The sequence below is a fragment of the Bactrocera oleae genome, chromosome 3 (assembly GCF_042242935.1).
Source record: "Bactrocera oleae isolate idBacOlea1 chromosome 3, idBacOlea1, whole genome shotgun sequence".
NCBI lineage: Eukaryota > Metazoa > Arthropoda > Insecta > Diptera > Tephritidae > Bactrocera > Bactrocera oleae.
This window is the reverse complement of record NC_091537.1, coordinates 53,599,396-53,611,774: the sequence shown is the minus strand read 5'-3', so window position 1 is coordinate 53,611,774 and position 12,379 is coordinate 53,599,396. Positions and strand designations below refer to the sequence as shown.

At 36.5% G+C, this 12,379-nt stretch overlaps 1 protein-coding gene across 9 annotated transcripts in view; it reads right to left on the bottom strand.

The window, feature by feature from the left end:
* The window catches only part of Ca-beta (Calcium channel protein beta subunit), a 440,977-nt gene that overhangs the window by 155,356 nt on the left and 273,242 nt on the right, over window positions 1–12,379 (bottom strand). For 6 of the 9 annotated variants that reach the window (XM_070106634.1, XM_070106637.1, XM_070106635.1 and 3 more), the window contains 3 exons: window positions 5,113–5,229; window positions 4,832–5,053; window positions 4,664–4,763 (listed from right to left, as the gene is read on the bottom strand). In XM_070106634.1, coding sequence (XP_069962735.1) covers window positions 4,664–4,763; window positions 4,832–5,053; window positions 5,113–5,229 — 439 coding nt within the window. Of the gene's footprint in view, window positions 1–4,663; window positions 4,764–4,831; window positions 5,054–5,112; window positions 5,230–11,255; window positions 11,637–12,379 lie in introns of all 9 variants that reach the window. The other 3 variants (XM_036372637.2, XM_036372644.2, XM_070106633.1) reach the window with 3 other exon arrangements.

The window sequence follows — 12,379 nt, the reverse complement described above, 5'->3', positions numbered from 1 at the left end:
GAATTAGATTCAGATATATTCCTGGAGCTTGGAGAATGGTTAGGTTGGCGTTCATTCCGAAGGCCGGTAAGAGAGCGCATGTGTTGGCTTAGGACTTTAGACCCATCACTCTTTTATCTTTCTTATTAAAGACGTTAAAGAGACTGATTCGATCTGTACTTAAGGGGTAGTATTCCAAAATATCGATTTTCAAGGGGACAGCATTCCTACTGCAAAGGTGAGTCAGTGGGCATTGCCCTTTTGTCTTCTGGCTCGAGAGGAGTGCGAGGAACAAACAGTTTACAGTAAGGACCTTCCTCGATATCGAGGGAGCTTTCAACAATGTATTGCCGGAAGCGGTCATTAGCGCTCTGAATAGGTTTGGGGTAGAATCAAACCTAAACATCTTATCTTCAAACCTCTCTGCGATAGAACTATCATGGCAGAGCGGGGCAGTGCGCGGGCACAATAGAATGTAAGCAGGGGCACCGTGGTTACGGTTACCTAATGGTTGTTAATGAACTCGTGGAAAAGCTTGACGAAAACGGAAGCCGGGTGATTGCCTACGCGGATGACGTGCCTCTCATGTTTGAGGGAAAATTTCGGAATACCACGTATGAGCTAACTCAGGGATACCTTAGCATCGTAAGCAACTGGGCTGCTGAAAACGACCTCTCCATAAATCCTAGTAAGACCGAACTGGTCCTATTCAATAGGAAGTACAAAATCCCGGAGGCGCATGTACCACTAATGGAGGGAACGCGCCTTGGGCCTGCTGAGTTAAGCACGTAAGGCTCATTATAGACAGAAAGCTCTCGTGGAAACCCAAAATCGAGAAAAGAGTAAGGAAAACATCAGGCGCCCTTTACTGCTGCAGGGGAGTCATTGGCAAAAGCTAGCGTCTCTTACCTAAGGAAGTTCCTTCGATCTATGATATTCAACTACCGTAGTTTTTCGTTTGACTTCAAAAAGGACTGAATATAACAACCTAAGTGTGATCCCTCCTCCATGCCGAGGACTCAGCCATCTAACCTAACTAAAACCATTCAGTTTGTTTGAATTCACTAAAGGCTGATGGACCAACTATTGTACAATCCATTGCATTGAGAGAGTTATCTTTGTTTATTTATAATTGTCATGATTAGTAGTATAAATATGAATTATTTTCGATGTAGATAGCTATCAATAACTTTAATTTAATATATATTTGTTATTTTAATATATAATAATGTTTTAACTTAAATAAAGCATACTTTGTTTGATTACAACTTATCATTTAATTATATGTATCCCAAAAATTACGTATATGCCAAAACAATGTTTGCCGGGTCCGCTAGTCAATAAATAAATGCACCAGTGACATTCAATTTTATACCCGTAATGGTACGAGGGCTAACACATTGGCTGCCACACGTTTCCATGCGGCACACGAAAATTCATAGAGTGCGACAGGGGTTGTTCGACATATAACGTTATGCTTTTTTTATGACGCGATTTTAATTTTATAGGCTGATGCATTTCGAGGTCCCTACCTTCTTAAAAAAAAAACACAGAAAATTCAAAATTTATGCGGAATGTTTATTATCATTCGAAAGAATATTCTTTGCATTTATTATTTGAAGATTAGCTCTCTCAATGTTGACCGCGGCTACGTCTCAGATGGTCCATCAGTTGAGCCCAATTTTCGATGACTCGTTCGAGCATTTCAACTGGTAACTGGCGAATGACACGCGTGATGTTTTGCTCGAAGACCTGAATCGAAGCGAGATTGTCCGCATATACTTTAAACTTTACATATCCCCACAGGAAAAAGTCTAACAACGGTGTGGTATCAGACGATCTTGGTGGCCAATCGACCGGCCCAAAACATGAAATTATCTACTCACCAAAGTGTTCTCTCAAATAATCTAGAACATCCTTTGTAACGCGTTCGCGAAATGTGCCAATATGTATGTTTTTGTTATTGGTTGCTTTCTTGTATACAATATACGCGTTTAACACTGCAATTCACAGTTGAATCTTTGTAGCCTAAAATAAAATAAAAGTTATGGATTGTGATATTTTCCCGAAGTTACTTAGCAATGAGGAGAAAAATGCCAGGAACAGTTTTGTGGCAATAGTGCATGGTTTCCTTGGAAACCATAAGGTTGACAATTATGACGAACTTATCACTGTCATGATTATGCTTTTCTCCATCATCGGATGTATAATGTCTCTAAAGATACATATATATTACATTCTTATTTAGATACATTTATAGATAATATGGGAGCTTATTCGGAAGGGCAAGGAGAACGCTTCCATCTAGATATAATGGAATTTGAGAGACGTTACCAAAACCAGTATACTGAACTGTGGGACTATATTATATTTGGCGGTTAATAAGAGAAACTTCTGTGGAACATGACAGGAAAAGTAAAATTGGTCTATTTTTAACATTTGGAGTCTATTTTAAAATATATATTTAAGGTATTCACAAAGTGTCATATTTGTCATATCGTCATATTGTCTTATTTTTTTATGACTGTCATATCGACACTGTTGTTGTTTCTCATACAAAATTGAAATACGACAAATACAACACGGCGCGATATGTTTTTTGAGTGTGCTTTTCTATCAGCGTATCTGTTTACTTTTTTTTATTGTTGACGTTTAGGTGTCTAAAATTAATCAAATAAATAAATTTCATCAATTTGTTTAATAATATGGAAGGAAGCCACGATATTCAGGTAAATTAAGTTGAAGAAAAGTGAAATATAAAAATATTTTGTTGTTTTTGTGGTTGCAATGCGAACCAAAATGCTGCCGTTTCAACATAAAGAAGATTTAATTTTATTTTTGTCACTTTCCCGTGACATTTTTGTGTTTTTAATTTTTCACTACCAGCTGGTGAAGTGTAGAAATATTACATATTATGACATACAACAATTAAGGGGTGCTCACAAGTGTCGTATTTTTTAAGACTATTGAAATACAACATAGGACATAACACGAAGCTTGTGAATTGCCTAATTGTAAGAATGAATCCTAAATGTATGATTGGTGTCTTTTAAGAAAATATTTATATGTAAATTTTATTGAGTTGAATTTTACCATTCTTTATACATAAAGGCAAATGCATAACTTATTTTTTTTTATTATTATTTGAGGTATAGAAGCAACAAAAATAAGTTATGTAATACCCGTGCTCAAAAATGCTGTTGACCGGTGTTATTGGCTGCGATGATGAAACCTAGAGATGTCGAGACATTGTTTTCCCCGAAAAATTGTACGGTGGTAATATTGGATTGATCTAACAATCGTTGTACATACATATTTAATCATTGCTGTGACAATAAAATCAATAATTTCTTTGTCAACGAATACAAAGCCTGATCTACCCGAGATTACGAACGATTTCTGGTGCGAAGAAAAATCGGACCAACTGGCATTCGTTTTTTAAAATCGGCTACTTGCGTTGATCCAGGCTCGTCTTCATCAAAGTCCCAATCGTCTTCGCTTTCATTTTGGTCACGATTATTATTAGAAAGGTCTGTATTCGAATCATTACTAATTTGGCAGCTAATTTTCATCAATCACAGAATCGCCTCCGAAGAAATCTTCTTCACTCCATTCCAAAACTTGATAAATTTAACTTTTATTCAAATTCCGTCTCGGCATCTTTACTATTATAACTACAAATTAAAAATTAAAATATAAGAAAAGCAAAGTAAAACAAAATCAAGCAGAAAAACATTCAAAATAAAATAAAACAATTAACAACAAAAAGACATTTTCGTACGACCTGGACCATTCGAAATCCGGAGTACAGAGCCACGTCGCACAAAAACGTACGACATATAAAACCCAAAATAAACCACAAGAACTTTCGGGAACAGTAATAACAAAAATATAGTCCCGTTTTACACAGCTTTAGATCTAAAAACGTTCTTGGTATCCGTAAAGTATATTGGATACACTCATAAAATATACCGAAAAATAAATAATGCCGAAAATATGTGAATTAAGTCTACGAAGATAGTTATTCTAACAGACCTTATGCCAAACACGTCGGTCAGTGTGTGTTATGTATATACTTGTATTAAAGCCAAGGAGACCAGAGCAATGTCAAAAGTTAATGCAATCAGCCTAGACCTTTCTCTGCCCCCAAAATAGAGTAGATTAGTTTCGAGGTATGCACCGCGACCTATGGTCTATTGTGCCCTAACAAAATAGAGTATATAGTGATTTCCAATTTTACGCATTATTTCAGACCGTTTAGGTTGGTCAAAATGTGTGATATTTTAATGAAATTAAGTGGACAAGTTTTCTTAACAATAACGTGGTTTTGCGCTGAACACAAATATCCCTGATATAATGAATTTTAATCCTTTGATTGACGTTTTCTAAATCAACCCAATATATTAAATTTAGCTTCTTTGGTTGAGTTTATATCACACATATATGGCATTGAGGATTATTTTAATATGATTTTCGGTGATGAGAAGTAAAATATAGTAATAAAACTAAGTGAGTCTATGACCTTTAATATAAGTTTAATAAAATGCCAAGTTTAATTTTGATTCATGCAAGTTAGAATATTAAATGTTCGATTACAACCGAATTTAGCCAGTTCTTATTGGTTTCATTTTACATTTGAGATATGTAAAGTTGTTGTAAAATTAATATTAGATATCCAACTTACCAGGTGTTGGTGGAGTACTACCACGCATTGTTTCCCCAGCTCCTACGTTATTTGTTGAAGAGACTTTAGTACCGTACAATCTCGATGGCCTCGTCTGGTTCTTTCAAAAAATTTTTTTTTAACTATTTGCCATCCAAATAGAGTGAAAGTTAAAATACGTGAACTTACCTGCATACGAATATGTTCCAGCTTAACTGGACTTGGTATGAACCCAACATCACAACCTTCTTTAACCAACCTTCCAATCCACCAATTGTTGTCATACTTTTCTTTGATGTGAAGAAATTCTCTCATTTCAAAAGACACGGCACTTCCATGAACTGGTGAATCATCATCAACTGTAGCATCATATGCAACATTCGTCCGTACTGCAAAAGCTACAGGTTTACCCTAATTTTTTAATTATTGAAAATTAAATTCAATTTATTAAATATAAAACATTATTTTACCCTCGCCTTTTCCAACTGGCTAAGAGCATGCCTTTCTCTTTCTCGTCGAAGTGTTTCTTTTTCATCGTCAAGCGACAGATCGGATGAGGGTTGAGAATAGTTAGAATCGGCGGAACTCTAAAATAATAGATTTCATAGTGTTTGTGTACATACCTTTTACATTGTTATACAATTTGAACATACAAATTTAAAAATAAATTTAAAGAGTAGAGTGGATATAATACATTACTAATAAAATAGTTATGGCGCGTAAGATGGCTCAAATAAATCTTCTTAATTTCACTCTTATCCTATTTATGCTCTGGTAATAGATAATTAACTTTATATACAAGTTGACGGTGAACCTCGGTAAAATTTTGTATTAGTGTTACCTTCAAAGTGCACAATGTGCAGTTTTTACGTGAGAAAAATAATAAATCTACTTAAAAAATTATGCGTTAAGCACTGAAAAACTGTAAATTATATATGGTTTTATAAAAATGGGACTCATATTGTATTTCAATATTCAATTCAATATTATATTTCAATACATTTTTTGGGTGGGTAATAATCCTAATTAAAGATTTCAGATATCAAAAAGAAAACTATATCTTGCATGTTGTGCTTGAATAATTGGACTCAAGCGACGATTTTAAAGACTCTGGAAGCGAATTTGTGTGTGATAACTCTGAACAAACAGATTCCGCTTCAGACACTGACGATGGCAAAAAAATTACCCTTGACGAGAATAACGAACTGCGACTCGCAAGGAGTAAATGTCTACTGATAATCGCCACTTTCATGCAGCATTAATTATGCATTTCAATAAGGTATCATCACTAAAGAACTATAGGAGCAAAAATTAGTCAATGGATAATTCTGTTAAATTAAAAATTGCATGTCCCGAGATCGCGTCCCATTATTAGCATCAAATCATGATGTACCGACTGTCTAAAGGACTAGAATGAGGCTTAAGAATATTATATAGCAGATATTGTACGTTACTTAAAATATACATTTGATAATCATTGCGACAATCAAATCATTAATTAGAGTGTAAAGAAAACATTTATTTTTTGTTAATATATCTTTTTTAATGCATCTGCTTGCTCAAAGCCTACAGGTTGGTTGAAAAGTTTCTGCGCTCGAAATGAAAATATACTGTTTTTGGTACGAAATATATTTTTTTATTCAATATAATCTCCCTTAACTTCATAATCCTTATTCCAATGATCCTCCAATAATTTTATGTCATCTCTATGACTTTCCGGAAGCTCTGTAAAATATCCATCTACGGCTGTAATAGCTTTTTCATTCGACAAAGGAATTGTTTCAGGTTTCTGAAGAGGTAGTAGTCGCTGGACCTTTGTGAGCAGGTGCATTGTCTTGATGAAATATAATTTTTTTTGAAAACCAGGTGTTTTCTCACCAATTTTTTCATCCAGCTGATCCAAAAGGCAGCAATAATATGCAGTGTTGATTGTTTTACCTTTCTGCAGATAATCAATCAACAAAATTCCTTCTGCATCCAACAAAAACTGATGCCATTACCTTCTTTGCTGATCATTGTGACTTTACCTGCTTTGGAGCTGAACAACCAGCTTCAGTACACTGTAAACGTTCTTCTTTCAATTTAGTATCATGGTGATAGATCCAAGTCTCATCTATAGTTATAAAATGACGGTTTTATTCTGTTTAAAACGCTCAAAATTATGCTGAGAAATTTGTTGGCACTAAGTTTCCAAACAGCTTTTTCATATGTAATTCTCCATGTAAAATACGAAGTACTCGTTTGTCGGAGATGCCTATGGCATTAACGATTTCACGCTTAGTCAAACTTGCTCAATGATTTCTGGTGTGGTTGCGTTTTTGGTCGTCCTTCGCATGAATGGTCTTCAAGCCTAGTAAGACCACGTTTAAATTCACCAGCCCAAAATTCAACGGTGCGTTTTCAAGGCGAGGACTCCTTATACACTTCTAACAATCGTTCTAAATTTCATTTGCTTTTAAACCTTTCAAAACAAAGAATCAAATAACTGCGCGAGATTCAATTTTTCCTTTTTTTACCATGGGAATACCAAGATCATTGTTAATATAGCATTGTGAATCCGTTATATCTCTAATGATTTTTGACTGGAAGCTCTGTATTTTTTCAATGTTAGTTTACCTGTGGGGTACGATACCATACATCCAAATCGGCTTTATTACCGCGTTGTATAATAAAACTTTATTATCAAGGGTAAGTTTAGAATTTTTATTTAAAAGCCAGTTTAAATTTGTTTCCTCCATATGAACCTTCTGCCCAAGTGAATGCCAAGATAATGTACATCATTTATTTAGTTCGCTCATTTTTCACTTAAAAAAGTTTGCACCATTTGCGTTTGCGCTTTAATTAGATCTTGAATCATATTTTTCATTGTTGACATAAATTGAATAAGATTTAAAACCACACTTTCAACACCACTTTTTGGGACAATTGAGTTTGAACAGTGTTTCCACATTTACATAACTTCCATGGACTAATTTTTAACATAAGGTTAATCCAGGTTTTGAACTCTGGTCAGTGATTTTAATAATTTCGCTACGAAAAATGTTCATAATTTGGTTTCGGAGTGTTTGAATTTTCTTGAAGTTCTTAAAGCCAAAATACCACAACTCGACAAGTAAGCGGCGGTGGCGGAGGTGTAGTAATTATCGCAGAAAAGCCTGTAGTTCCGATTGATGGATACATCACGGACAAGGCGGGCCACTACATTAGATAATTCTTCTATTTCAAGTTCACCAGGTGAACATAAGTCTTTCTTTCTTTTATACATTTCAAATTTATACACATAGCCAGAAACGCAGCATATAACCTAAACTGTTGGTTCCCCATTTATGTATGTGGCTTATTGGGTAAATATTGTTTTAAAGCACTTCGCGCGAATGGAATTCAAGTGTTTGGATTTCCATGTGATATTGGTCCTCGGTACTCGACAAGATGTCACTTGAGGTGGTTCGGATGCATTACTAGACATAGCGGAGGTCGGATTTGGATCTGTTGAAGTAGCGATGGTTTTAGCATTGGCATAATTATTGCTATAGTAGTGGTAGTATAGAAAACATAATTTTCCCACTCTAATGGTAGGTTTTGTTCCTTGTCATCAGAAAAACCGAGGCCTTCCTCTCTTTAGCCCATTCTTCTACGTTATTTTCCATTTCCCTGGTAGTTAAATTATCATTTGCACGGCTAATTGTGATTCCGAACAAGAAGCCTTCGTGATTGAAGTTAACATTAATAAAGTGTTGCGCGGTGTTGCGCGGTCTATCGACAAGTACTATATTTTTATTTTTCAAGAAAAAGTAAATGGTATGTTGCAGAAATGCAACAAGTGCAACCAAACGGTTAATACTATCGGGTGATCCAAGTAGAGGTACTTTTTCAATAGCCTTTTTTGGCCAGATCACGCGTGAGTCGTGTCAAGCAGTCATGTTATTTTTGTTCAGTATTGTTTGGCATTTCATCATGGAAAGACTTACGCTTGAACAACTCGACTGGATTTGCAGCACATCTGTTAAGGCTGGTGTCGCAGTACTGCGTTGGCAGCATGGGGCCACGTTACTCGTGGTCCACTCTCTACGGATCTTAAGGCCTGAACTGATCTTAAGATGGCTCCATCCATTGCATGTATTGCACCTAACCGAGGTGGAGTTTGGATGGAGCCTTTTGGCGCATATGCAGCAAAATAATTTCTCGGGGCCCGGGTTGGACTCGGAGGATACGGAGCAACCCTCCTGCTAGGTGTTGCTCTAATGACGAAAAACTTAAAGTAACACTTTCCGATCCAAACAGGGTTAGATCGCCGAAATAACAGCCCTTGGGCGGATAAAATCCGGGTCAATTCCGGCAACGTAGAGCCGGCTGTTGTGGGAATTGATTCTCCCCGGCTCTTGTATTCCGGTTAGCCTTACCACCTTTTGTAGTGGACGCAGACGTCGGCGTTTAACGTACATGCTTTCTTTCGTCAACCATGCATACTGGTGTCTTAGTCGTAATCGTTTGTAGTAGACCTCGAATTGAACTGAAAATTATTCGTCGGAGAGAGATCTCAATCGCACAGTTGTGGAACCTTCAGTCTAGGCAGGTGCACTGGCGCCTATACCTTCTACTCGGATTTCGCCCGGAGTTCTACGAAGATTCAAAATTTTAAACATGGATTAACTGAGGAACCTCACCTAAGATCCGATGAGCATAAAGCACGGCATTCGTACAACCTTTCATAACAATCGGAAAGGAGAACCTTGGCCGTCGCAAGTAAGATGATCCGGTCACCTTGCACAACTAATGACTGGACTTCAGCTATGTGCCATTATCGGGGGCGGTAATACACCTGCGATCCGGTAGAACTGGGGTTCACCGCAGCACTTTTCCTAGATGCCGATACGGTGCCTGGTAGCGTGTTATGCCCCTGCTGGCAAAGCGAGAACACAACAGAAGTACACTAACGAACGGTATGCCCTGACCGTAAGCAATTGAAACATAGTCCTCAGACGTTGTACACTTTCCTAGCGTTCCTGAACTTGCATGTTTTGAAAACACTTTATTAGACGATGGTTCCCTAAACAGTGAGGGCAAGCAACGTTTATGGAGGGTGCGTTAATAAATTGAGTTCATTCACGTGCGCTGTAACTGTACGAGGCAGTACTTATGTTATTGGCACGTCGCTCTTGGAATAACAGCAAATCTTCTAGCTTCGGTATGCTTACGGTAGTGAGGCTCATTCCCAATTCGCTCCGCGAAGTTTTTGGTCGGTAGGTGCACAATGAGTTGCGCACACAATTAACGATTGATCGTAGCGTATTTGGAGTCTCTGCTGGGTTGTTTGGCTCTGGACATGTGTTTCTGACAATAGGCGTGGATTGCCATAACGTAACTTTAGCTCAGATTACACCTCGTGGTAGCCACCAGTATATAATCCTCCAATCATCGGAACACTCTCTTGATCGACACACTGGCGCAGCCAATTTATATGCAGGATCCAGATCTGTCCGGTTGTGAACCATTGGTTCAAATAGGTCCTTAAAAGCCAACCAGAACCTGCGTTCTGAATTTCCTTCACAAGGCGAATAATTGAAGCGTGCGACGGTGCATATACATATACATATACACTCAATATAGCGGTAGTGAGTTCAATTCCTCACAGGTAGCACCAAAAATTTATAAGATTGAATTAAAAGAAAATCCGTTTGTTGGTTCTTCATCTGTCTTCCCTTTATTTTTAGCACTGACCCAAAATCCGTACAGGAAATTATATGATTGGTTGTCAATTATACTTGACATATGTACATATATATGTAAACTAATTATGTTTCAGGAATAGAGCTTATCGGCGAATTGCAAAATGTTATTTATTAATTAGTGTATTCAATCCAAAATATTAGAACAGAAACCTATTTATTGGCACTCATCCATGCTTTAGTTTGTCCCTTGAATTTTTTTTTATTATGAACTATTTTAAATGAAACTCAAAATCAAAGAAAAATAATGACCATTATGTTGTGTTATTGTAAGGAAATACATAATCTAATAATGTATGCAAAAACTTTTTATTTGATTTCTTTGTTTCAAAAAAACCGCAACATTAAAAAACTACTAAGTGGTGCTTTATTTTTAGCCAATACTCATTACTGGGTAGTTAAATTACTTTGCAAAAGTCAAAAAAAATAGTTTCCCATACAAGCACTTGCTTCCCATTGTTAAATTTTTATGGCAGCTATATGCTATAGTGTTCCGTAAAAACTGAGGGACTAGTTCGTATATATACAGACAGACGGACATGGCTAAATCAACTCAGCTCATCATGCTGATTATTTATGTATATATTTCATAGGGTTTCTGACGTTTCTGGTTATTACAAACTTCGTGCCAAACTTATTATACCCTGTTCAGGGTATAAAAAACAAATTTTCAATAATTAATTTTAGCATTGTGAAATCATTGTCTAATGTAATTATGAAGAACACCGTCAATAAAATGGGCTTCGTCATATTTATTTATTTTATTTTTATGTGTTACATTTTTCGCGAATAGACGGACTTAGCTACAAATGTTCATTAAAAAAAATACGCATATAAATCTTAAGCTTCTGGATAAATTTGTTTTTAATGTTTATTGGAATACTCACCTGTGTAAATAATTTATTATATCCACTTTGGTAACTAGAATGGCCTAGACCAAATCTAGGTTCACGGCTAGATGCAACCAGTGGAGCATCTGTAGATGGTCCTCTCTGCACCATGGGCCTATCGGCCCTACAATCTTCTTCGAAAGATATCTTGATGTTATAACAAACAATAATCAAACATTCACCAAATTTGGTGATAGGAGTATGTTATGCACAGAAATATTTTAAATGTGAATCCAAGGTAGATCAAATTGCAAACACTTCACATTTCTTGTTAACAATTACTCTTTATAAGAAACTCAATCGACACTGATTTATCACTATAAATATAGGCATATGTAGCTTCAAAAGATTTTATAATAGTTATGCAGTTTTTATTTCCTGTAAAAACAACAACCAGGTAAATACTTTGCGTTTAATTCAGAGTGCGAATTTGCACACCTGCTCGAGTTAAGGAACGTATTACTTATAACATTAGGGTCGGCTTTAGTATACCCACGATTTCAGGGTTAGAAGGGGTATGGTTGGATAGAGAAGATTCACCAGATAAAGAATATAAAGGGTGTTTTTTTTGAGGTATAGAACTTAAAGATGGCATTACTCTTCAAGATGGCGACCGATTTAACAGCTGTCAAGTGATTTATTCTCAGTGTGGCTTGACAATTCATCATGAATAGACTCACACCTGAACAACGCTTGCAAATAGTGCAATTTTATTTCGAAAATAATGGTTATGTGCGGAATACGTATCGCGCACTACGTTCATTTTATCGTATGATGCGATGAAGCGCCCTTCTGGTTGAATGGCTACGTCAACAAACAAAACTGCCGCCTTTGGAGTGAAGCTAATTCTCAAGTGTATGTCGAAACACCGTTACATCCAGAAAAACTGACTGTTTGGTGCGTTTTATGGGCTGGTGGAATCACTGATCCGTACTTCTTTAAAAACGATGATGGCCTGAACGGTACAGAGCCATGATTACTAACTTTTTCATTCCTGAATGGAACAACCATGATGTCCAGGAGCTGTGGTTCTAACAAGACGATGCAACATGTCACACAGCTCGTGCCACAATCGATTTATTTTAAGACACCTTTGGTGACTGCCTAATTTCACGTTTTGG